At 40.8% G+C, this 26,162-nt stretch overlaps 1 protein-coding gene across 1 annotated transcript in view; it reads left to right on the top strand.

Annotated features, from left to right (window-relative positions):
• Positions 1-6,614: 6,614 nt before the first annotated feature.
• The window catches only part of PCSK1 (proprotein convertase subtilisin/kexin type 1), a 57,900-nt gene continuing 38,352 nt past the window's right edge, over positions 6,615-26,162 (top strand). Inside the window, exons 1-4 of the mRNA XM_066603010.1 lie at positions 6,615-7,071; positions 22,874-22,978; positions 24,268-24,378; positions 25,824-25,970. Coding sequence (XP_066459107.1) covers positions 6,889-7,071; positions 22,874-22,978; positions 24,268-24,378; positions 25,824-25,970 — 546 coding nt within the window. The 5' untranslated portion in view covers positions 6,615-6,888. The remainder of the gene's footprint in view (positions 7,072-22,873; positions 22,979-24,267; positions 24,379-25,823; positions 25,971-26,162) is intronic.

Raw genomic sequence — 26,162 nt, 5'->3', positions numbered from 1 at the left:
ATTTTTTTTTGTTCTCTCAACATCACATCAATGAAAGCATTGCAGAAGGGAAGGAAACCATTGTAAATTATTGGTTTCGTAATCTGCTATTTTACTGATTCTCGCATCAGGCGAAAATGGTACAATTTTCTCGCCCATGCGAAACCATCCATAAACCTTTGCACTAGCTAAAGTGTAGGAATAGCAGCACTCTCTGTACAATATATAATAACAGTAATAATTTGTGGACAATATCAATATCGATAATTAACGATACAGTCTGAAAGAAATATGGTTGGCAAAATGCAATTCACAACATCCGTTTTTGTTACCAATGCCCCCAAACTGTCTTTTAGGCAAGTTGATTCCCGCATACTCATGCGATCTTCCTTTAAATAACTCAGTCTAGGAACAGAGTTTAAGCAGCCGAAACTTGTACAAAGTAGGCCTGATAATGACCTTCCCTTTCTGTGTACACACCCAGCGGTTTTACTGAGGCTAGCCTCACTCACAGTTTGCAGTGCTTCTACTGACCCAAGCTTGTCTGGGGTCAGGAGTGAGATTCCACCATTGTTCCTCCTCAGTCCTGGGCCTCTCTCCTGGTCTCCAGTCTGCAGCACTCTTGCTCAGTTGTCCTCTACCCCCTGTAGTCAGCAGTCTCCTGTGTCCTCTCTGTCAGTCGGCAGCTGTTTTTCTCCCTTCTTAGGCAGCAGCTCCTCTACTCTTACTTTCATTCTGTGAACTCACACAGCTCACTGTACAGTACCCTGCACTCTCTCTATGTGGTGCAGCAGAAATTGCCCTTTTATATCAAGGCATCCTTTCTCCAGAAAATTTCCATTGAGCATGTTCAGCTCCAGTAAGCCAAAATTTGGAGAAAATTTTGGTGCTCATGGTAATTTTGCTGCAGTTTTTGGCTCATTTTCAGTTCATCTCCATAGCAACATTTTAGCCCCTTAGGCCACCTGCACACAAACAGATTTTTGCTGCAGAATCAACAGCAAATACCATCCATAGCATGCTGTGGAAAAATGCCTTTTTCTGCACACTTGCAGAAACCAATAGCGGTTTTCACGAGTGGAGGAAAAATCACAGCATGTTTCATTTTTGCGTGGATTCTGCGCAGACGGCTTCTATTGCAGTCCAACCTGTGGCCCATGTGCAGGCGGTCTTAGAGTGACCTCTTACAGAGGAACCCTTCAGTGCAACAATACTATATTGCCAAGTTTGTGCTGTTTATATTTTATTTGCAGGAGTCTTCGATAGAATAATGTCTGTTTATAACTGATGTATCTCATGCAATAGCGTCCTGTTCTTTGGCCAAGTAACGTGCAGTGGCTTTCAGGGCGCTTAGTTAGACCATGTCCTAAGCAATATTGCACTGGGGATTAGCGACCCCAGATGCCATGATTCACAGAAACAGGGAGTGTTGGCTGGCACAGCCTACATGGGAATGCAAAAATGGACAAAAGGACCTGACCATGCTGCCTAATCACATGAGTTTGTGGCTGGTCTACTTAAAGGGGTTGTCTCGCGAAAGCAAGTGGGGTTATACACTTCTGTATGGCCATATTAATGCACTTTGTAATATACATCATGCATTAAATATGAGCCATACAGAAGTTATTCACTTACCTGCTCTGTTGCTAGCGTCCTCGTCTTCATGGCTCCGTCTAATTTCGCTGGCTTCTTGCTTTTTTAGACGCGCTTGCGCTGTGCGGTCTTCTGCCTGGTGAATGGGGCCGCTCGTGCCGGAGAGCTGCTCACCGCGTCGTCATCGTAGCTCCGCCCCGTCACGTGTGCCGATTCCAGCCAATCAGGAGGCTGGAATCGGCAATGGAACGCAAGGAAGGAGAAGAAAATCCACGGTGCACCATGGGAGAAGACCCGCGGTCCACCGTGGGAGAAGACCAGCGGCGCCATCTTTAAAAGAAGAATAGAAGAAGCTGCAGAACGCTGATGCAGGTAAGTGCAATGTGCTTTTTAAAAACTAACCTATGCTTTCTTTTTAACAGGGCAGAATGCGGGGGTAAGTGAAAAATTTTTTTTTTCGCTTTTGCCGCGAGACAACCCCTTTACGGAAGTAACTTTCTACCCAGACAGAATCAAATCATAGCAAAGGACATGATTTAACAAGAGAGTATGCAGTAAAACAAGCGGTGACAGGAGTGATGTAATTACCCAGTAGGGTTAGGGATCACAGTAGTCATGGTGGATGTAAACCCTTGTTGCAAACATCATCCTCTTTAGGTAGATAGTGTGGAGAAGAGGGTTGGATGGAAGCTGTGACCAAGCGTGGATCTGGGACAGTTAGGTGGGCTGAAGGACATCAAGACCAAGTGAGAGACAGTGGGGATGAAATAGGACAATGACTGGGCACTAGAACTGGGTGACAATGAGGAGAAGAGATTTATTTAAAGTCATCTTCCTGAGGAAGGCCCACTCCATTATGCCAACTATAATTCATTAATTCCTTCTCTGGCTGGAGAAGACATTGTTTTATTGCACTGGTTTGTTCACATGAAGGAACTACGTCCTAGAGGCCAAGTGGAGCAGATACTGAGCGACTGATCCTTGTTAGGGCTGAATCAGTCCTCTTCCCAGTGTGGCGATTAAAGTTATTGCTGAGTTCATCAAAGTAAAGCAGAAAGTTATCTCACTGTCTCCAGTGTGTCTGTAACTCTGCAACTATTCCTGCCCTCATGGACCTTACAGCTTCCCTCACAGCTTAAATATTGCCATCTTTGGCAACTGGAATAACTTATGGTCTGCAACGCAACACAACAGCAACTTAAAGGATATGGCAAGTCTGTGCATGGAGGCCTCCGGCTCACACAAGACAGGACCAGAAGTTAATAAGGGCCTCCAACACATTGCTGGTACTGGTTAGATGGGAAGTTGAAATCAGCTTGAACAATAGTGGGCACAGGCATGGACATTTGTGCTTTAACATGGAAATAACAGTCCATCAGTATGAAATCCCCACACCTTGTGCTCTCACATAGCCTACACCAGCCATTATCAGAATCCCCATGAATAATGGCATCTGAGGTTGCCACTTCCCAGTGCCATATTTGATAGTGCACGGAGTAACTAAACCCCCAGTGAGCCATTGCACGTTACCAAAGAACTTTTCCCTATTGCATAACATGTGTAGTAGAAGGCATACATGCCAGTGGCAATACAAACATGGAATATGCATATTCTCAAATGATGAGAATATTAATGCTGTCTAATATAGTTTGTCACCTTTGTTAAGCCAATGGGTAAATAGATCTGATACATTGCAGCAGAAAACATGACAGGACTATGATGTGTGAATATATAATAGGAAGGATTGAAAGGTGTATTCTCATTTTAGCAAATTAAGTTATTCTTTGTATAAAAAATGTTCCCATTTTCCAATATGCTTTCTGTAGCAATTTATTTATCAGCATTTCAACATCTCTGCTTCCTGTTATTTACTAGAAGCCTTCATTGTTTATTCCCAAGAGATACAAATTCGTCTTGCAAAATCCTTGGTGATCACGTCAATGAAGATATTTTAATCATCTTTGCAGGAATACACCATAGATCTAAGGCTGCTATTAGGCAGTGCTAGCGGTGGCTGGTAGCACTTGCATTTCCCCAAGCTGAACCTACAAGTGCAGGTGCTATGTAGTAATTAGCGCTATTACTTGAGTGTTAATGGCGCTCATGTAACAGTAGTCTAAAAGGTTGCCACTTAAAAATGTGTGTCATAAAATAAATTCTAGACCTGTAGTAACAGGTCTTCCAGATGACCACTCTTATTGAACAAACCTCGGTCTGTGACGCGGGAGTGGTCCATCATCCTACCTCCTTCAATTGTCACAGAACAAATAATTTGGCGGAAACTATGATGTCACATACATATGAAGCATTCAATATGACAGTATGTAGGAGCAGACAAATGTCCCCTGGATCCTTACTCGCCCCCAACTGCTCATAACCCAGGAATCCAAATAAATCCATATGTTATTGTATGATCTGTGATGTCTCAGTTAGGGGCTTGATAAAGTTAATAGTCGTAATGTCACTTGCTTCCTGACATTTGAGCTTTGCTCTTACAGTACATATTGCATTTGTAAGTATTGGAGTGGAACATTGCAAATGTTTTAGATCCAAGGTTTAATGACAAATCATCAGAGCAAGCAGCTGCAGCCACCCACGAGTGCCTGGAGTGAGGCGCTTCTCATGCTATCCAGTGCTCTGGTGCTGAAATAATTCACCTTCCCTAGTTGGATGGACTTGGCATATGTTACATTCAATAAATTAAAAACTTTTAAAGAGACAATAAACCTAATGCCTATGTTATCTACACTTCCTCTGCAATGAAATATAAACTATTGTTCCATGTTATCAGCTATTTCCTGCTGTGAAAATGCTGACTGTAGGGATCTTTATTGAGATTACTGATAAGTAGTTAAGAAACATGTCTGACACCATGATTCCTCCTCTATTATGCATATTACAGTTTCTCAGAGCCCCTAGGTACTTTTCCACACATATGTGTGAATGACCACAGATATGAGCATGAGTGAACTCAAAAAAGCAGCAATCAATAGGTCTGGCCACTTTTACATGGTTCGGCAGATCCTGAGTAATTACTCCAATAAGCGATTACAGGCGACTGTAAGCACAGGACCCAACAAGGCAGTTGAGTGAGAATCACTCACTTGTCCGAGTCACCTATTTTTTAGCTCACCTAAAAGCCAAGCAATAGAGATGAGCGAGTATACTCGCTAAAGGCAATTGCTCGAGCGAGCATTGCCTTTAGCGAGTACCTGCCCGCTCGAGACTGAAGGTTTGGGTGCCAGCGGCGGGCAGGGAGCTGCAGGGGAGAGCGGGGAGGAATGGAGGGGAGATCTCTCCTCTCTCTCCCTCTCTCCCCCCCCCTCCCTCCTGCTGACTACCGCTACTCACCGCTCCCCCGCGCTGGCACCCGAACCTTCAGTCTCGAGCGGGCAGGTACTCGCTAATGGCAATGCTCGCTCGAGCAATTGCCTTTAGCGAGTATACTCGCTCATCTCTACCAAGCAACTGTTGTCCCATTTAAACAGGCAGTTCTTTGTCTATGAACGACTGCCTGTTTACTCTGAATGAATGTGGTGGCTGGAAGTGATCTTCAGCACGCTCCGCCTCCATTCAGTGAGTGATCATTACTCCTGTTTAAAAGCCCATGTATCACAAAGAAAAAAATATAAAATTAAACAATCACTGAGAACGGCCAGATACTTACTGATACAAGAGGGCTGAGAGCTACATCCCCTCAACATGCAGGCGGCTAAACTGCCAACTGGCTCTCTCATTTTGCAGTTTGGCCGCCTGCATGTTGAGGGGATGCAGCTATCTGCCCTCTTGTATCAGTAAGCATCTGGCCGTTCTCAGTGATTGTTTAAAAGCCCAGGAGCGATAATCACTGGGAGGGCTGTTGGGTACTTGAACATCCAACAGTCATCCAGTGTAAAAGTACCCTAATCCATAGAATGTCCGAAAATCAACCTTGATTGCACGGACAACTGAATTGTGCGAATGACATCAGCAGCTCTTTTTCATATGCATATAGAATGTAGCAACCATTTGTTACTTCATTCTAGCAATTTTATGTCACACTGGAGTGTTCATGAATCATGATAACGCTCCGATGAATCCCAGCTGATGCGGAGGTGAATTTGGCAAATGTAACAGAGCTGAGTTGACAATTTGTAAAACCCTTTGTGATGTCACCGTGTGCAATCTGTAGTGTTACACGGGATTGTCGAGGAACGTAATGCAATGATTTACAATGCAAATTGAAAGAGTCAAATAAATGTCAATTTCGGAATGACTGCATCTGTATAGTGCAGTTGGTTTATGTGTATCTCTATGTAACACCAAAAATGATACATTGTAATATCACCATGAAGTAAGACATAAAGCAGAAAATATCTATCGCTTTTTAGTTATCCTTTTATCTGTCTATCTACACGAGTGTTTATCTAGTTGTCTATCTACAGAATTATCTAGTCATCTATCTTTAGTCATCCTTTTACCTTCACAAGTATCTACTGTATCTATCTATCTATCTATCTATCTATCTATCTATCTATCTATCTATCTATCTATCTATCTATCTATCTATCTATCTATCTATCCCCAATTCTCTATCTATCTATCCCCAATTCTCCATCTATCTATCCCCAATTCTCCATCTATCTATCTATCTATCTATCTATCTATCTATCTATCTATCTATCTATCTATCTATCTATCTATCTATCCATCCATCCATCCATTCATCATATATGACTACATTGTACATGTGCTGTGTATAAGAAGGTTTCATCAGTGTTGCGGTGAATGTTATCGCTGTCCTTGGGTTGTTAATGAGCAGACATGTCTTGTATTAATATTAGTCTATTACAGGAACATATGAATGACACAGTAGTGAAGACTCCTGTAGGGAAGCATACAGCTGGCTGCGCCAGTGAAGCATTATATTGACACTCGGCAGTGGAAGCAGCTGATCTGTCGCCTGTTTGAGCATGATATTGCTGTCTCTGACAGTCAGTGTGGGCGTCTCCTCGTCTAATTACACCAACTGATCTGTCCGTGGGCAGTGCAGCTACGTGAATCCCTGCTTTCTATTTTAGCATCTCTCCTCCCCTGGGAATACCGTATAGATTTAAGACGCTGCAAGTGTGCTTGACGTAGTTTTGACGTGTAAATACTCATTTCCATTGAATGTGGAGAAAGCTTCTTGTTGTTTTTTTCCAGCTATAGACTCCACCGAAGAAAGCTGCTCCTCACATCTGCTCACTAGGCAACAAGGCGAAAGGCTGTTATATTTAATAGAGGATTTGTAGAGCAGTGATATCCTTTCTGAATATTGCACACATACGTGTTGAGATGGAAGGAGGATGCTGGCCTTACAAGTGCATTGCTTTAGTGTCTATCTTATCGTCATGCTGCTTACTATTTGTGTCTGGCATAGAGAGACGATATGTGAATGAATGGGCTGCAGAGATCCCGGGTGGTCCAAAAGAAGCAGAGTTACTAGCAAGAGAATTGGGCTATGAATTACTTGGTCCGGTAAGTCAATAATACTTTGATTTTGATGGTGTACATCTGTTGCAAAAATGCATATAACCTGATCATGCCAATACTTAACCAGTTGCTATTAGTTTGCCATATTTTTAAAAATGTCGCTTGGCATTTAAGGAACCTGGCACCAACCTGTTGCTTTACACCTGTGCTGTTTTCTGTTGACCAATATGTCCATTGCATTAAACAGATTCAATGGTCTACCTTCTAAAGGCAAAACAGATGCCTATAGCCACTGAGCAAAAGGCATTTTTCATTCATAAATACTAGCACCATGCTCCCACCATACTTACTCCATTCTTTAGAGTGCAGCATTCTACACACCAGCTTGGCTTTATATAATATATTAGATTTCTTTATGTAATCCATCTATCTAAATGAATATATTGCAAATGATATCCTTGTGTAATGTAAATATTCTCTTTACTCGGCTTCTGACATGTGAGTTCTGTAAACACAAGTTTAAAAAAAACAGTAGGCGCTGCAAAGGTTTACCTGCATGAGGCTATTTGCTTACCTGTCAATACACACAATTCCCATATTATATATACTTTTATATAGTACAGGCATTGAAGGAGTTAATTAAAGCAAATATACTGCCAAATCGAATGCTTAACTTCGTGGACAGGATTGTGATATGTCCTCATGGATTCATTAGGAGGATTTAGGCATGTCCATATAATACTGATGTTTGCAGATGAGTCATACAGTTCCCGAGCTCCATTGTAGATCTGAATCTTTTAATTGCCTATAGTGTAGGGGTTCAATCAGGTGGCATCACACCTCCACTGCCTCCCAGCCATGTTATAAAGTCAATTACAATCTGAACGTATACAGGTCACAAGACACGTCAGTGTTATTAACATTCATTTCTGGAGAAGTATCTAGCATAGATTACTTTTCCATATTCAATATGGCTGTGCTTATTTTTTTTAAGGCTTTTTTTGTGATTTCCAGTGTGCTAGGGAAATGGGGAAGGTGATGGGTAGAAAGAGCTGATGTTGGTAATACAAGGTTGCATGATGGTTATTTAATGCGAAGGCTGATAGGTCGTAGAATTTATTTTTTTAGTCTTTAGTAAGATTTCTTCTTCTTTTTGAATTAAAGGGGTAAAGATATTTTTGGCATAGGCACAGGATATTTAATATAGGTGGAGGTTTAGCATCTAGATTACATACCAATCTGAAAAACTGGTGTCCCCTGACCTTTGTCCCGCCAGGTGAGGTGGCTGCAGGCCAGTCTTTCCAGGCAAAAATGTTATCTCTTCTTAGATGCATTGGCCAGCAGCCTTATACCTGGTAGAATGAAGACCCTGGTTGTGCCAAAAAGGGGAATTCCAGTAGTGGACACCCATCTATACTGGATTGTAAACACACCATAGGTCTATGTCAGGGAAACCGTTTAGCTATGGAGTGGTTCACCACCCGGTTCCATGAATACATATAAAAATTGCCCCAACATCCTAATATTGCTAAGAAAGCATGTAATATAAGATCACAAAAGAGCATTTTGTCAGCATCAAACATCAATTTTATATACAGTAATGAATGTCAATGTTGGAAAGGCATCAGTGGGAAGTCTCAGATGCCCTGCATTTGACATGTAGACCCTTCAGCAGAATACAGGGTCCTGTTTATGGCAGGCTGTAATCTGGCAATGCACTGATATTATCTTCTGAGGCCCACATATAATATAATACATTGGCAGAACACATGCAACTCGTAGTCTACAATTGGATTTCTTGCATAGTTGATATTGCAATGTTCGAATGACCAAACATTAGATTTGTAGCTATAATAGCCAGGTATTACTTATGCAATCTCCTAATTTATAATTGAATGTGGCACCAAACTGAAGTTTGTAGTTTCTCTTAATTGCTGGAATTTCGTCTGGAGGCATGACAAGGTTTGATGTTAGACCACTTCTATATGAGTGATTTTGGTTCTTCCAGTTTTATTATATTTAAAGGGCATTTTAACGTGGAAAACAAAAAATGACAAGGAAATATAAATAATATATGAGCTCTTGAATTGTTCTCTTCATGTTTAAAATCCTGTCCAGCCGTTTTACAGTTATGTTTTTTTTCTCCCTTCTGGGGTTTCTGGGTAATTTAGTAATTAGAGTTCCTACAGTTCCAGAGGAATCTCCTGAGTGCAATATTGTGGTTCCATACAGGTCAAAAGCTGTGTACAGTACACCCTTGTGCTTGAGACCTAAGGGTTTTTGCCTATTTTGCTAGTCTCCAGAATAGAAAATCTGGCTAGCAAAATAGGCAACATAGGGCTAGCTGTGCCCTATGCAGCGCAGTGGCTCATTGGTTAGCACCTGAGTTCAGGTCCCACCAAGGACAACATCTGCACAGAGTTTGTGTGTTCTCCTTGTGTTTGTGTGAGTTTACACTGGTTTCCTCCCACACGCCAAAAAAATATCACTAGGTGAACTTATACTGTTAGACCCAGTGGGGACATCAAGTGATGTACGGTGCTGTGATGTGTCGAATAAATAACCTCACTACATTCATGTAACCTCTAACTGTAGACAAGCCAAAAGTTTATGTCAATGACTCCCAACCCTCTTCCCATGGGGAAACCCAGGAGATTTTTCTCCCATCTTCTAGGAACATGCACTCCTAAAAGAAACTGGGCATGGGGCAGAAACATTAGTCCATAATTACTTAATCCTTCCACTGTATGTCATGGCATAGATTTATACCCTTTGCTTCTTCTCTGCCAATAAACTAATTTCTAAAAGGTGCAAACAGATCAGACGATTAATTTTAAGAATGCCTAAAACTGAATATTTGTCTACCTTGTAAAAAAATCCTACCCCTCCAATAAAAATATATTTTCATTACCATTTTATTCTAGTATATAAAATTAAAATAGAAAAATAATAACTAATTTAATAGTGCGAATTAGGCCTCAAATAAAAAATGTAGCAAAATTCATCAAGAACTACAGAAAATATCACTACTACTTTCAGCATTTGAGAATATTGCATAGATATATTTGACATATTCATTATGACATGAGCCAAACCCATGATATGTAATCAATATGGTAGAAGTATGAATCAGATGCTGGAACCATGAACCATACGGGTAAACAGTGGACAACCAACTGGATACAGTGACATCTGTGATATCACAGTAATACATCCGGGGTCCTAGGTGTAAAGATCGCAGAGAGCGCATTTATTTTGGTAGATCCCATGTTTTTACTCTTTTAATATCTAGTTCATGCAGCAAATGCAGGGGTCAAACATTTTTAGATTATATTTGTTTATTGCTATAATAGCCAGATGACTATATCTTTAGGCCCTATCAGTGCTTCAGGATATACAAATACTGTATAAAAAGTCCAGTGCAACCCAGGCAGCACAAATGATTCAGTAGTTGATGAGAGGCTCCATGTTTAAGTTATTTGGAAGCAGCTTGGTTATATGCAAATGTCACAAATAATTATAATCAGATAAGAAAATGAAGAATGCAGCTAAAGTGAATTTCAGAAAACTATAATACAGACACAGTTAACTTCTGTATTACTACACAGTACTCCAACCTCCCACATTTCTATTGCGCCAAAGTGAGATCCCTGATCCAATGGCCATCTATGTCTGGTTTAGTAGAAACGCAAGAGATCCAGATATCGATTATCGCTATTTTCTGGCTTCAACCATTTTGGCAAGAAATCAGCTGCCTCTATCGTTGTCCTCCACCCGGGCAGCGAGGTCTGGAAAGTCCACCGTGATCTGTTGAATTAGGTAAACTACAAACCACTCGTCTTCTATGTTATCACCAAAATGTGTTATTCCTCCAATATGAGCTGGGACATCACCTTTTCTCGATTTATACTTGAGGTTAAATGCTTGGTTCTGCCAGATGTAATCAGGCAGTAAGGGGGCTAGTTTAGCGAGTATTTCTTCTATGTATCGCTGCAAAATCTGTTTGAGCTTTGCAGGGTCACTTGTCTCACCAGGCAGCAGGAAAAGATGATACTCCACAAAATTTTATTCTGCTTCTCCATGCTGCGGGAGGTTCTCAGTATGAACAGTCCGCACTCTCTCCCCGTGAACCACACGCGGCGCTGTCAGCCCCCTTACTGGCTGATTACATCTGGCAGAACCAAGCATTTAACCTCAAGTATAAATCGAGAAAAGGTGATGTCCCAGCTCATATTGGAAGAATAACACATTTTGGTGATAACATAGAAGATGAGTGGTTTGTAGTTTACCTAATCCAACAGATCACGGTGGACTTTCCAGACCTCGCTGCCCGGGTGGAGGACAACGATGGAGAGTTTCTTCTGATAGATCCAGATATTGTGCTTATGATACAACAGCTAAACATGGAAGCCATCTGAAAGCTTTCCAATAGTGTTAAGAATTTCAATTATTTTCCAGTTTGAAGATAACATATGAATGTAGTTGCTCTACAGATGCCTATACAATTATTATATTTACAGTCAGTTAAGCAGTAGAATGATGTCATTCAGTGGTAATCTGCCCAAGCTCCTATGTTTTTTTTAATCCCATTGGCCATTATTTAACTACTCTTTCTCTAGAATAAAGTTTCCTTTCTTCTCATTAGCTCCATCATGTTTTGTCCTAAGTTTCGTTTGCTCAGTGGCAATGCTTTCATTTCATTGAATGCCCTAGATGGGCTTCATGATGGCGCTTGGTTATATATAGTATATTTATTCATTTAATAGAATTGATAAACATAACACTTCAAGGGTTATTAATTAAGATCTATAGACAACTCATGGTTCAATATAAAGAGATCTATGGAGTTTGGGAAGAATAGCTGAAATGTTTAGGTCAGGTCAGCATGGTTACACAGTTGCCTGTAACTTGCAATACAAGTTGGAATTATAGTGCAACTTCAATTTTCCTACAGGAGAAATGTTACAGGAAAAACTTTGTGACGGTAGTGAAATTTTGTAAGGTTGCTTGACGCGTTGTATCACTGTGTAGCTTGATTTTTACTAACGCTATCTTAAGTTTTCTATTTTATTTAATTAAGAATGTGAGGTACAATTCACGGTAGTATTACTTTCTATTAATAATCACCAACAGAAATCATATACATTTTTATCTCACATTACAGTTGCAGATTAAGTGTTAGGCCAAATGCACATGGGGGGTCGGATTCCACATGCGGAATCCTGCAGCGGAATCAGACCCTGCCCACGGCCAGGATCCGTGCGTACCTGCTGTTTCTTCTTTTCTTCTGTACTGCAGATGGACTACATGGCGACATGTGCAGTACCGACTGCTTTTTGCACATCATTGCCTAGCGATGACACAGAACCCGCGACCCTTCCACAATGTCATTGTAAAAGAACCACGGATCGAATGGCTTCCATTGACTTTAATGGAAGCCATCCATGCAGAATCCATGTTAGAATAGGACATGCTGAGATTTTCCCTCCACAAGCGGAAAATCGCAACTGATTTCCACTCGTGGACATGGAAAAGCGATTTTGCATAGCATGTCTATGGCCAGTATTTGCTGCAGAATCTGAAGGTGCACACCCACTGGATTCTGCAATGCAAATACGCCTGTGTACATTGGACCTTAGTTGACTTAAAAATAAAAGGGGGTTTACAGGTTTTATCAGACCAAAAGATTCAGTAGCACTAAAAGGGCTTAAAAAACTTTGATATGTTTATATATAGTGATAAGACCTCATGCAAATGGCAGAAACCTGAGTACAGAGGTTTATGGAGAAGCACTGAGTCCATGCTGCTCTACTGCGAAAAAAAAATCTCCATAATATTGCATCAAATGCAACATGGCACAATTGTTTTTTATGTTGGCTTTTCACTAATGTTTGTATGCCTTCATATAAAATCAGAGACCTAGAGATAGAGTATGGAGTGATAGAAGTCATTTGAGGCTATATTACGATTGTATATTTCTGTGCATGACGCCTTCCAACACTGCTGCTATTAGTCTTAAACCAATCAGTGTAATATCTGCATGGAGTTTGCTTGCCTCCCTCTGTTTGCGTAGTTTCCTCCCACACTCTGCAGTTCATGGTTAGGTTAATTGACTTCCTATGAAATTAGTCCTAGATTGAGAGTATGTGTTTGTAGGCCTGTAAATCTGCATATGTACTTTAGATGACTTTTACCATTTTTATTTTAGAAATTAATAAACAGATAAAATTAAACAATTCCAGAAACTGTTGGATATTACAAAAGTTCCCTACAATATAATACACATATATATGTAACTCTTGGGTGATGTAAAGCAGAAGAACACAGATATACAACACATTATACTTTACTACAGAAAGAGAATCTCATCGTAGATAGGGTTTGAAATAGGTCAATTCGATGCATGGTGCAGCAGAAGTTTTGGAATACCAATAACAAAATTCAGTATATCTGTTAGTGGCTGCCAAACACAGTCAGTTAGGAAGCCATGTATTACATGTTTATGCCTATACGGAAAAAGAATGAAGCAGACTGTATTCACCCGTCTCAGCTCCCCGCAGCTCTCTGTTCACCCCACCAGTGCTGTTTACAAGCTGCAGGTAGCTACTTGATGGGGCTTCACAGGCTGCTGCGGCCAATCACAAACTTCAGAAGTTGGCCAATGAGGTCTATGATTGGCTGTAATAGTGGGATGAGCTGAGAAGTTGCAATGGCACTGCAGGGACCTGGGGCAGGTGAATGTAGTCTGCTTTAATTTTTTTCCCATGGCCAGCATTAAAAAAAAGAATAAAAGAAAAACCTTTAAAGGAGCTATCCCAAGTGAGCAATCACTGTCCAGAGTTCACTTTCTTTGATGACAAGTTCACAATTGGGAGCCATAGTGCGCAGTTGAAAGCAATAAATCTGTGACAGCAGACACCTTGAGGGTGGAAATGTATAGTACCTTTGGTTGCATGAGGTCAAGCCAGAGCCAGCTGGAGGCTTATGGGTATAACTCATGCAGCCATCACCTTCTTATCCCGTCCCCCATTTCCGATGTCTCCCCACATCGTGATTATCCAAAATGGCGACCACATACCTTCACACAATTCAACACTTTGTACTTATTTCCTGTGCATGTCCACACTAAGCTTCCATGATGTTGGTCAGTAATCTGATCCTGAGAGCTGAAGAGAAAAAAAGCCGCTCCTGGTCGATCCTACTGTGCAAGCCCAATATGTAGACCTGGAATGTCTACAGGTAACCTGTGAATAAACACTTCTGACGTACCAGGAGAAGGTGATGATTTATAGAACTACAGACTCAAAATCCAAAGCAGAACCACATTGCAAACTTTTATGACATTTAATTAGCATTTATTTAACAGCAACTTTCCTTAACTGGAATTCCCTTTTAAGTCATTAAAGGTACCTTCTCACAGGGCGGAATGGCTACGGGCATTCTGCAATGGAATACCTGCAACAGTTCAGCAGGTAATCTTTTTTTCTTTTTTAATTGTGGATTTGCTGCGGAATTTAACCCCTATATTTTAAGTGTTCAATTTCGCAGCATCATTCCGTAGTATGAATAGACATGCTGCAGATTTCGAATCTGCAACATTTTTTGAAAACACTGCATTTGTTGCAGAAAATTTCTGCACCATGTGAAGGGGATTTCCAAAATCTTCACATGGCTTGCACTGTAAATGCTGCAGAAATTCTGCAGCGTTAATTGCCTGTGTTAAGGTGGCCTAACACAACAAAACCCATTATAATGCAATTGAAACAGTAAACCGTGGCTGGGAAAGTTATATTAAAGGAGTTGTCCAGTTTCTGGAAAACAATCTCACTTCAATAAGGCTGACTGAGGAGTACATACAGTGGATATAAAAAGTCTACACACCCGTTACAATGCCATGTGTTCTGTCATGCTAAAAATTTGACCAAGATTAATTTTTCCACCTTCAATGTGACCCGTTATCAGTCCAATTCCATAAAAAAACAATGGTGGGAAAAAAAATCTAAAATAATGTGGTGGCATAAATATGCACACCTTAAAACTAAGACTTGGTTGTTGTACCCTTTGACTTTATGACAGCATTCAGTCTTTTAGGGGAGGTATCTAGCAGCATGGCACATCTTGACTTGGCAATCCTTGCCCACTTTTCCTTGAAGAAGCCCTCCAAATCTGTCACATTGCAAGGGCATCTAATGTGTGTAACGCCCTCTTCAGGTCAACCCACAGATCTTCAATAAGATTCAAGTCTGGGCACTAGCTGGGCCATTCCAAAACTTTGATCCTTTTCTGGTGTAGCCATTCTTTTGTTGATTTGGAGGCATGCTTTGGGTTGTTGTTGTGCTGAAAGGTCAAATTCCCCTTCATCTCCGGCTTTTTAGTGGCCTGAAGGTTTTGTGCCAAAATGAACTGATATTTGGAACTCTTCATGATTCCCTGCACCCTGACAAAAGACCGAGTTCCAGACACAGAAAAACAGCCACAAAGCACAGTGCTGCCTCCACCATGTGGGTATGTTGATCTTTTGGTGATGCGCAGTGTTGGCTTTGTGCCAAACATACTTTTTTGAATTATGGCCAAAAAGTTCAACCATGGTCTCATTAGACCATAACATGTTCTCCCACTTTTGGCAGACTTAATGTAGGTTTTGGATGGGCTTGGATGTTTTTCTTTGTTAGAAAAGTCTTCCGTCTTGACCCCCTACCCTACAGCCCAGACATATGAAGAATACGGGAAATGGTTGTCACATACTCTACACGAGCAGTACTTGCCAGAAACTCCTGCAGCTCCTTTAATGTTGCTGTAGGCCTCTTGGCAGCCTCCGGCACCAAAATTCTTCTGGTCTTTTCATCAATTTTTGAGGGCCGTCCAGTTTTTGGTAATATCACTGTTGTGCCAAATTTAATCCACTTCTTGATGACCATCTTCACTGTGTTCCATGGTATATGTAATGCCTTAGAAATTTTTTGATTTCCCTTCTCCTGACTGATACTCTCAACGATCAGATCAGGATTGAGCAGCAGCGCTGGCGAGTTGTGACAGATAACTCTTGTGACAATGCTGAAAGTTTACCTTCAGTCCTTAGTAAAACAATATATAACACTTCGTGGTATTGTAATAAGATTTACCAAATGACAAACTCAGCACCGCTACATCGGTATTGTAAGAATGGAAAGAAACCCCATCTCGCCAAGCTTCATTCACATGATATACCAGGTGTGTTAAATACAATAGATTCTAGTTCTACGTCCTCGGCTGGATTATGTGTTTTTTCCAGTGTAATTCGGCCTCCTTGCCTTCCATCTACTTTAATACTGCATTTGTACTCGCCTGGTCTATTTGCTCCAGGCTTCTGGCAATGTAGACTGAATATTGAAAGACACGGTAAACATGCTTGAACTTTGCCCATAGGAAGACACGCACATAACAATGATCATTGGTGCATATTGATAACACTGTAGCTAGATATTACTACTAATAACACGATATGTGTATCTAGATCTGTCCCAGCAGACGTGGTTGACAAATCACCAGCAAGTGATTTTTTAAATACGCAGCATAACCTATATTTTGTGTTTTTGCATATATATTGCTATTACTTTCTACTGGGCAAATATGGATCAGTATTTGTCCACTAGAAAATAAAAAAAATATATGGAGGCAAATACTGATGAAATACGGTTGTAATGTCATCGGTAACACGTCAGTAACATGGATCCGTATTGTTGACCTGCTACAGGTGACACTGAACCACGTGTCATCGGGATTTCATCAGTATTTGCCTCCGTATCTAGTGATCTGTATTTGCCCAAACGAAAATATAGGGAGGCTGAGACACAAATAATAGGTAATGCTGCATTTTTAAAAACCGACCATGAAAAATAGATGCATAAATTTATATTAGCTCTGTATTATGGTCCCCAAAACATGAAAAAAAACAGAGCTAAAATGCAAAAAAACACGTCAGTGGAGAACCCTGTAGCAAAACATACGGCTTTAACAATATGGCTTGCCTGGCTTTAAAAATGCACATTTTTGGGCATTTGGCTATTTATTTTAGTCACATTGTGTCAAGGGAATTTCTTAAATTTCCATTAACTAAGTGTAAAAACAGTCAAATATTACTACAGTGTGTGTAGGTACCGTAATAGTGTCGGGAGCTGGGGTCTGTAACAGTCACATATTGCATAGGCCTCGTTCACGCAAGCGCTGTCCGTGCGCATTAGAGGTGCACACAGAAGTGCTTCTATGGTTTCTTCTAGAAGTGTTCACATAAAAGAATTTTAGATGCGCTAAATCCGCACACCTAACAAAGATAGGACATACAACTGCAGCTCACATCTAAGCTCCGTTGTGCATGCAAAGATAGGACCTGACCTATCCTTGGCGCGTGCTTTCCATACACTTCTAAGGGAGCTGGATAACATGCACCTCAAATTGTGTGAACGGGCTAATTCAAGTAGCTAACCCGTTCACGCGATCTTTAGTGCAGTATAGCCGCGATCTTTGCATGTGCCTATACGTACTGCATGCAGACAGCGCTCGTCTGAATGAGGCCATAGGGAATTTGTAGTGAAATTGGTGATTTTCAGAGATGACTTTTTCTGCAGATAAAGTTAATCTGGAACTGATCTTTTTGTGCCCATTGCATGCATTGATTGCGAAAATTGGTTATTTTAGAACAGCCTGTGGTGAACATTGTACTCACATGACTTTATAAAAAATGTCCACTTCATTCTAACACCAAATGAAGATCTCAGGGATCCTGGTGTACAGAAGTGCTGGGCCATGGATCTTTAGCATATATCTGTATTGGCGGTCAGTGGGCACAATGCATATACACAGCAAGGGTATACAAAGCACCCCTGTACAGCCTCAATGCCCAAGATTGTGGTGTAGTGTTCTCAAAATCACTGTAGATATGTATGGACAAAATAATATACTGATAGTCACACTGATTAACGATCATACCACACTATAGTCTATCCAAGGGGATGGGTGAAATGTGGAATCCCAAGTGCAATCTGCAACAAATTGGACAAACACAAATTATTGACCTACAAAACATTTTTTTTTTCTATTGCGATAATCAATTTGGAAAATACATGTGAATCTGGACATTTCCAGCAGCCAAACAGCATGACCATGCCACATTCTATTTATCGGCCTGCATTTACTACTAGTCCAGCGTGATGCTGATCCGTATGAGTAGCAGCGTTGTGTGATTTTTATATTGATAGACATAATTAGGATTGTGAATAGTCAGAGCCTGTCAGCTGCGGTTAAGCAGAAGTACAATGGTGATTTAAAAAAATAGCTTTTTTTCCAGGCTGGCGTGAGTCAGAGAGAGAACAGTAATCATCCATTGTGTTGTAATGCATCCTTTCCATTAAATGACTCTCCTCTCATAAACCCCTGACGTCAGCACGGTCCGGGATGACTAATCGGCTTTATGTAAATATAAGAGCAATATCACTTCGTCTGTAGATAACATGTACAGTATTGCATAATTTATTAGCATCCCTTGCCTGTGGTTAGCAAAAAGGATGAACCCATCCAAAAGGATAGAGCTCATCCAATGCAACCAGCGATATCCATTTAGTCAAGCCGCTACAAGTATTTGCCATTTAATCACAGCATATAAAATGGAGCACTCGCTGGATTATTTCCTACTCGTATAAATAAAAATTGCTTATCCTAATAGGATATAAGCTAAGTATTTTATTTTGATTCACTAGTGATGGAAAAGGACTCCAGTACAAACCGATGACATAAAATCCAATTTTCTTTTATTGAGATGAATTAAAAATGTACTCCATGCGTTTCAAGTGTGCAGGACGTTCTTAGTCATAGCATAATGAGAGCTATATATAGGAGCGTATTAAGAATAAAGGACCAATAGAAATGCAGGTATCATAGCCCTTCATACACCAGAGGGTACACAGCCTTGTCCTTTAAAGAGACATCAACACAAATAATAAACTATACATAGTATAACAGAGATACATACAGAAACATTTAGAACAATACTGATATTGCATGCTTCTCTCCTTGTTTTATTTTGATTCATTGACAAAAATTCAAGCACAGAAATAGAAAATAAACTAATTCAGAAAAAAGCACTTGAGTCCAATTACCAGAACTAGAACCTCCAATAATAATTTTCCTCTCTTAGTGCTCTTCATCGTTCCAGCCCTGCCCCATAAATTCTCCATACAATAGCTATACAAAGACAAAGGGTTACATTGTGTTGTGGTGCTTTTACGTGGGACGATCTGTCAGGTACAGATGCCCGACAGGTTGTCCCAGCAATACTCCCAGCAAGGAATGTGCATCGCTGACTGAATGGAGGCGGAACATCCGGGGATCGTTCCAACCTCTATTCACAGTAAGCAGGCAGTCATTCATAAGTGAGCAACTGCCTGTTTACACTGAACGATAATCATTAAGATTCTCGCTGGATCACAGGAATCTGAACGATAATCGTTCCGTGTAAAAGCACCTTTAACTAAAGTAATAATAATTATCTTAATTTAGTGGCAACATATTCAAAGCACTTTACAGGGTAGAGGATACATCAGACAGTACAAACAGTATTAAACTAATGCACAATGTAAACTATAGGAGAGAGGGTCCTGCTTACAAGAGATTGCAGTCTATGACAAATAGGGCGACACAAGTGGTAAAAGTGCTTGTTCTGTATAATGGTCCTGCCACCTTTTACTAAATAGGGTAGTATACATAAAGCAGAATGAACCGGTCACAAGTAAAGGCCCATTTACACCAGCCGATGATCGCTAAAAAAAAAAATTGCTAATCGGCGATCGTTTTAGCGATCATCAGTGCGTTTAAACGCTCGCCCATCATGTGCTTTTCGGGCACTGCTAGCTGATCGTTAAATTCAGTCCAACCTAAAAATCGTCATTCAGCCTTATTAGCAGTTCTCCGCAGGAAGTGCTGATAGCATTGTTTTCCCAAAGGATCTGAGCACAGATAATAGCCCTCTATTAACTGCATTTAGCTAAGGCTTCATTTGCACAGTTGATTAGTACTTAAAGGGGTTCTGATATTAAAAAATGTTTACTCACCTTGCCTGGCTAGGACCGATCACCAGGCATGTCCCCTCCAGCCGACATCTTCTTCTGTGGCTTGTAGAAGCACAGCAGGAGCCTCCAAAATGACCGCTTCCTGCTCTGCTCCATCCGTCAGCCACTACCGAGGTGAACGGATGGGCCGCCCACAGCAAGCACATCACAAGCAGTACTTCCTGTGAGCGGCCCGTCCATCCTGGTTGAATTCCGAGATTCTGTGCGTGTGCAGTGGAGACGCGGCCTGTCCTGACTCCTGTCAGAGGGCACCTCTCCACTGCGCATGCATGCAATCCCAGAGCGGGGCGGCTCGTCGGAGGAAGAAGAGGAAGAACAGAGCCTGCTGGGAGATTACCCCCCTGATGCCAAAAAAAACAGAAGACAAGGTAAGTATTAGGTTTTTATGCTTTAACAGCCAAAAATCGTGGGTTCCCTGTGTCCATTAGGCAGACTAGGGAACAATGGCTGTTAAAGCATAAAAACATTATTCGTGTCAGCGCCCCCTTAAGTAGCTGAGTAGCTACTTAACAGTTTATGCAAAATGATCGCTCAAAGCTGTCACTGAAACTGTCCTTTGAGCGATCTTTCAGCGATCATCGGCTGGTGTAAATGGGCCTTAAGAATCTGTGTATGTACAGATATGAAGTGCATTAGGGTGGAAGGAGTGGAAGGGATACTATGGGATGAAAGGGGTTGGGTTCTCAGAAGGAATACAGGATGGTAGACAGAGTTCAAATAGGGTAGAGGCATCGGTATAGCGGTTGGACAGAAAGATGAGCCTGGCTGCTACATTTTGGTTAGGTTAGAGAGGGGAGAGTTTAGAGAGAGAAAGACTGATCAGTAAGGAGTTATAGCAGTCATGACAAGAGCAGATTACGGCAACAAGAAGAGCTTTTGATGTATCCAGAGTAAAAAAAGGGAAAAAAGGGTAAATTCTGGAGATGTTTTTGAGGTGCAGGTGAATGTGGGAGAGATTGAGTATGGGGAGTAAAGGAAAGATCGGAGTCAAATATGACCTCAGGACACCAAGCATACTGCCTGGGACATATAGTAGTACCATATACTGAAATGGAAATATCAGGATGAGGTAGGTTAGTAGATGCCAGAAGCACGAGAAGTTCCATTTTTGAAAGGTTCTGTTTTAGATAGAGAACATGGTATTATAGACGGCTGATAAGACAATCACAGGTGTTTTGCAGTACTGAAGTGGTGATGTCTCAGAAAGAGGTGAATAATTGGGTGTCATCAGTGCTACTGAAAGCCAAAATCTGCGGGTAACTTGTCCAATAGGGGCTGTGTATATAAAAGACAAAGGAACCTAGAATTAAACCCCTAAAGAACCCCAACAACAAGAGGAAGAATAGAGCTATAACAGCCATTTATTTAATACAAAACCATGTCTAATCAGCTATAGACTTAAAGGGGTTATCCAAACTTAGGGTGCATTTAGACTGAAAGATGATCCCTCAAAAATCGCTCAAACGGCAGTTTGAGTGACAGTTTTGAGCGATCATCTTTGCATAACTCTTAAGTAGCTACTTAAAGAGTTAAATGCAGGTGGAGAAGGACACCACTGATAACTCAGAACAAAGTAGCTGTTTTGTATATGCAAACAGCTGCTTTGTTCTCGCAGTTCTCAGGGGTGTCCCGCTGAGCTGATAGCTCCAAGAAACAGCAGGAGAGCTGACAGCTGCTTTGTTCTCACAGTTCTCAGGGGTGTCCCGCTGAGCTGATAGCTCCAAGAAACAGCAGGAGCGCTGACAGCTGCTTTGTTCTCAAAGCTTTCAACTGGTATCCTGCTGGGAAGTACCAGTGGGATACCAGCTGAAAGAATGCTATCAGCACCGCCCGCTAAGAAAATCAGCATGCGGCGCTGATAACAGTCATCAGTGATTTCTATCTACTGGCTAGAAATCACCGATGGACGAATAATGCGTGAACAGTGCACAATGGCAGCGTGTTTAGACAAAACAATTCTTATCGAATTTTAAGCGATAATCGTTGTGTCTAAATGGGCCTTTATACAATTGATGGCCTATCATTAAGATAGGTTATCAATCAGTGATTGATGGAGGTCTGACATTTGGGACAACACTCATCAGAAATTGATGGGCAATCAATTTTTGACGTCTGGATAACCACTTTAATATAATCTGTTATACTACACTTTGCATGGAAAAAAAAAATCACCAAATCCACTATATTACAAGGAGCTTGTACAGATTATTATCATTGTGATTATCTTTGATTATCATCCTTCTACAGTTCGCAGCAAATTCTGTTGCTATGTTTATATCAGTATTCTGGCCTGTGGATGTATATTTCTTATAATCATTCCAATTTATTAAGGTTTTTAAAATTTGTTGTTAAGAAATCTTAACTGCCTATGATTTTGATGAATTGCTCTATCTATCTGTCTATCTATCACCTATCTATCACCCATCTATCTCCTATCTATCTCCTATCTATCTCTCATCTATCTCTCTATCTCATATCTATCTATCTATCTATCTATCTATCTATCTATCTATCTATCTATCTATCTATCTATCTATCTATCTATCTATCTATCTCACATCTATCTATCTCACATCTATCTATCTATCTATCTATCTATCTATCTCACATCTATCTATCTATCTAATATCTATCTATCTATCTATCTAATATCTATCTATCTATCTATCTATCTATCTATCTACCCATCCTTCCTGTTCACAAAAAAGCATAAACTGATCTGGCCTTTCTTGTTATATTTTTTATAGATTGGATCTCTTGAAAATCACTATTTATTCAGGGTTTCAGCACATCCAAGGAGATTTCGGAGGAGCCTCCCACACATAACAAAGCGGCTAACTGATGATGACAGAGTAAGTTATTTGGTTATAAAATGTATGATTTTATGACAATTTGTTGGTGATTTTGGCAATGCTTTTGTCTAAAGAGCTAAAAGACTAAGAGAATGCATCAAGTTGAGGATTGAATTGACATTTTACCTTTTGCGCTCCCTGTGGTTGTATCATGGGACATATCAGAGTAAACAGTTCCGGGAGCACATTATTCCAGGAGACATGTACAGGACATACTCAAAAATACAGTAATAATAGCAAATGTCATTTACCAACTTTACTGAATTGTAAAAACAAGACAATCGTACTTTATCTGCAGAGATTTTTTTAAAAAGTGTTCCCAATTGAAGTGGATTTTAGTTCTAGAGAAATTTCCGTTTACAAGGATGATTATAATATAGGTGTTCTAGTGGATGTTCAGTGGATGAGCGACCACGCTCGGTAAGGTTAGTTACTCGAGCGAGCCTTGCCCTGCTTTCTCCTCCGAGCGTACTCGAGGGGGCAGCGAGCAGCGGGGGGTAGCGGGGGGGGGGGGGGGGAGAAAGAGAGGAGATCTCTCTTTCTCTCTCCCCCCTGCTCCCCTCCGCTCTCCCCCACCGCCCCCCACTGACCCCCCGAGCACGCTCGAAGGAGAAGGCAGTTACTCGAGATGAGCGAGGCTCGTTTGAGTAACTGACCTTACTGAGCATGCTCGCTCATCTCTAATCTGAGTGCATTCACATGGGCTATTTTCATGAAAAATATTTGACTGATTGCGATATAGTTAGAAATTGCACGCAAAACGAACACATTGCTTTCACATGAGCGATTTTTATCTGGAACTGATGATGCAAGGTTGAAAGATCGCTGCATTTCCTATTTTTTGGGCAGTTCTCTTTCAGAATCACCCATTATTTTCTGTGGCAGCAAGAAAAGAAAAAAATCGCATCTCGCCTGCATGTAGATGTGATTTTTATGCGAGTGCAATGCATTTTTCTATTTTTCCTATTGGAACATGCAATTTTCATGCATTAAAATCGCATGTTGCAGATATGCGATACATTTTTCTAGCAAGATGCATCGCACTTGCAGCAGAGATGTCAGGTTTAAGAGTATAATATCAGTCTGAGTTTCTTGGATTGATATCGTACTCACTCATGTGAACGCACCCTCAGTCTGATGCAGCGGAGGTTAATAAATACACTATACCCTCTACTGTGCGTAGTCTTATATCACTTCTTCTGTAAGTTATAAAATTAATTATATAGACTTAATATTTGTAAATCAAGTTGTAATAGTACAAATATCACGTGACATATTTTTATCCTTAGGTGTCATGGGCAGAACAACAATATATCAAAGAGAGGAGTAAGCGCTCTGTCCTCAAACAAAACACAGAGAACCTTTTTGATGATCCTATGTGGAGTCAGCAGTGGTATTTGGTAAGTAACATGTCAAAAATGCATTACAGCAACATTCGAACACTATTCCGAAATATAGCACATGTAAATAACTACATATATGGACTATACAGATATTCAAAGGGGTATTCCTGTTACACTAAGTTGCTGTCAAATGAATGCTAATCAAATATTATTGAAGTTTGCAAAATGGTTCTGGTTGGATTTTGTGTTTGTCGCTCTATAAACCATCACCTCCTCCTGGCACTTCAGAAGTGTTTACTCACAGGTTGCCGTAGATACGTCCTATAGGCAATCCGGCACCAACGACCAGGGACAATTTTTTTCTATATAGCTCTTGGGACCGGATTGCTGACCAATAGCCTGGCAGCCCTTAGTAGGGATGTGTGCAGGAAGGAAGTACAGAGCGGAAAAATTGTGTTAAATTTAGTTTTGAGCTGTATGTGAGCAGGCATGTAACATAGTAACATATCATAGTAACAAAGTATGTTAGGCTGAGGGGGAATAATGTCAACCCAGTTCAGCTTGTACCCCCCCTACCCCCGACCCCCTACCTGACCTTGTTTATCCAGGGAAAGGCAAAAGAAGACCGAATGAGGCAGAAATTTAGCCAATTTGGGGGGGAAAATTTCTTCCTGGCTCCATAAAGGCGGTCAGAATAATCCCTGCATCAACGTTTGAAAGTTCCTACCTGACTCCAAGACCTGGATCAACAACTCTGCTGGTTATTTAATGTCTATATCCTGTAATATCATAGCACTCTTGAAAGACGTCTAGTTCCCTCTTAAACTCCTCTACCGATTTTGCCATCACCACGTCCTCAGCCAGAGAGTTCCACAATCTCACTGCTCTTACAGTAAAGAACCCCCTTCTGTGTTGGTGATGAAACCTTCTTTCCTCTAGATGTAGCGGATGCCCTCTTGTTACCGTCGCAGTCCTGGGTATAAACAGATCATGGGAGAGATCCTTGTATTGTCCCCTAATGTGTTTATACATGGCTATTTGGTCGCCCCTTAACCGTCTTTTTTGATAGTCTCTCTGGGTATTCCAGTCCTCTCATTCCATTTATTAATTTAAAAACATATATAAAATAAGCAAATGGTGCGCTAAACTTGATGGATGTGCCTATATAAGTACAACCAAGAAGAGGGGCATATGGCATGCATCAGGATGGAATACAAAAAGGCAATATAGCAATATTAAAAAAATAAAAGAAAAAAATAGCAATAAAAGTTAAAAACAACAATCTATCAATGTAAAAACACTCACTCGGCAGCAGCAGGTGCAGAACAGGATCAGAAGGCAATAACCAACAGTACAGAGAAAGCACAAAGCACAAGTGTGAGCTGCAGCCACTCCGGCACATTACATCATAGAATGCAGATATAAAATAGTCAATATTAGACATTATGTAAGGAAAGTGCATTTTATCAAGTATACCATAATTGTTGCTTTTATATTCTCAGCAAGACACAAGAGTCAACCCATCAATGCCAAAACTGGACCTCCATGTCATACCAGTGTGGAAGAAAGGAATAACAGGAAAAGGGGTTGTTGTTACCATATTAGATGATGGATTAGAATGGAATCATACAGACATCTATGCAAATTATGTAAGTGTCATGGTAAAGGGGTTTTCCAGGCAGCGCCCGCTGTCAGTGCCAGGATACTTTGGGGTTGGAGTGGGAGCCACTGCTCCTACCCTTGCATAGGGGTCGGCGCTCATAATTGCAGGCTCAGCTCTCAGTGAAATCAATGGAAGCTATGCCTGCAATTACAAGCACCGGCCCCTATGCAGGGGTAGG

Source organism: Eleutherodactylus coqui, chromosome 5 (genome assembly GCF_035609145.1).
Source record: "Eleutherodactylus coqui strain aEleCoq1 chromosome 5, aEleCoq1.hap1, whole genome shotgun sequence".
Taxonomy (NCBI): domain Eukaryota; kingdom Metazoa; phylum Chordata; class Amphibia; order Anura; family Eleutherodactylidae; genus Eleutherodactylus; species Eleutherodactylus coqui.
Note: the sequence above shows the minus strand (reverse complement) of the source record. Positions and strands in the feature narration are given on the sequence as shown.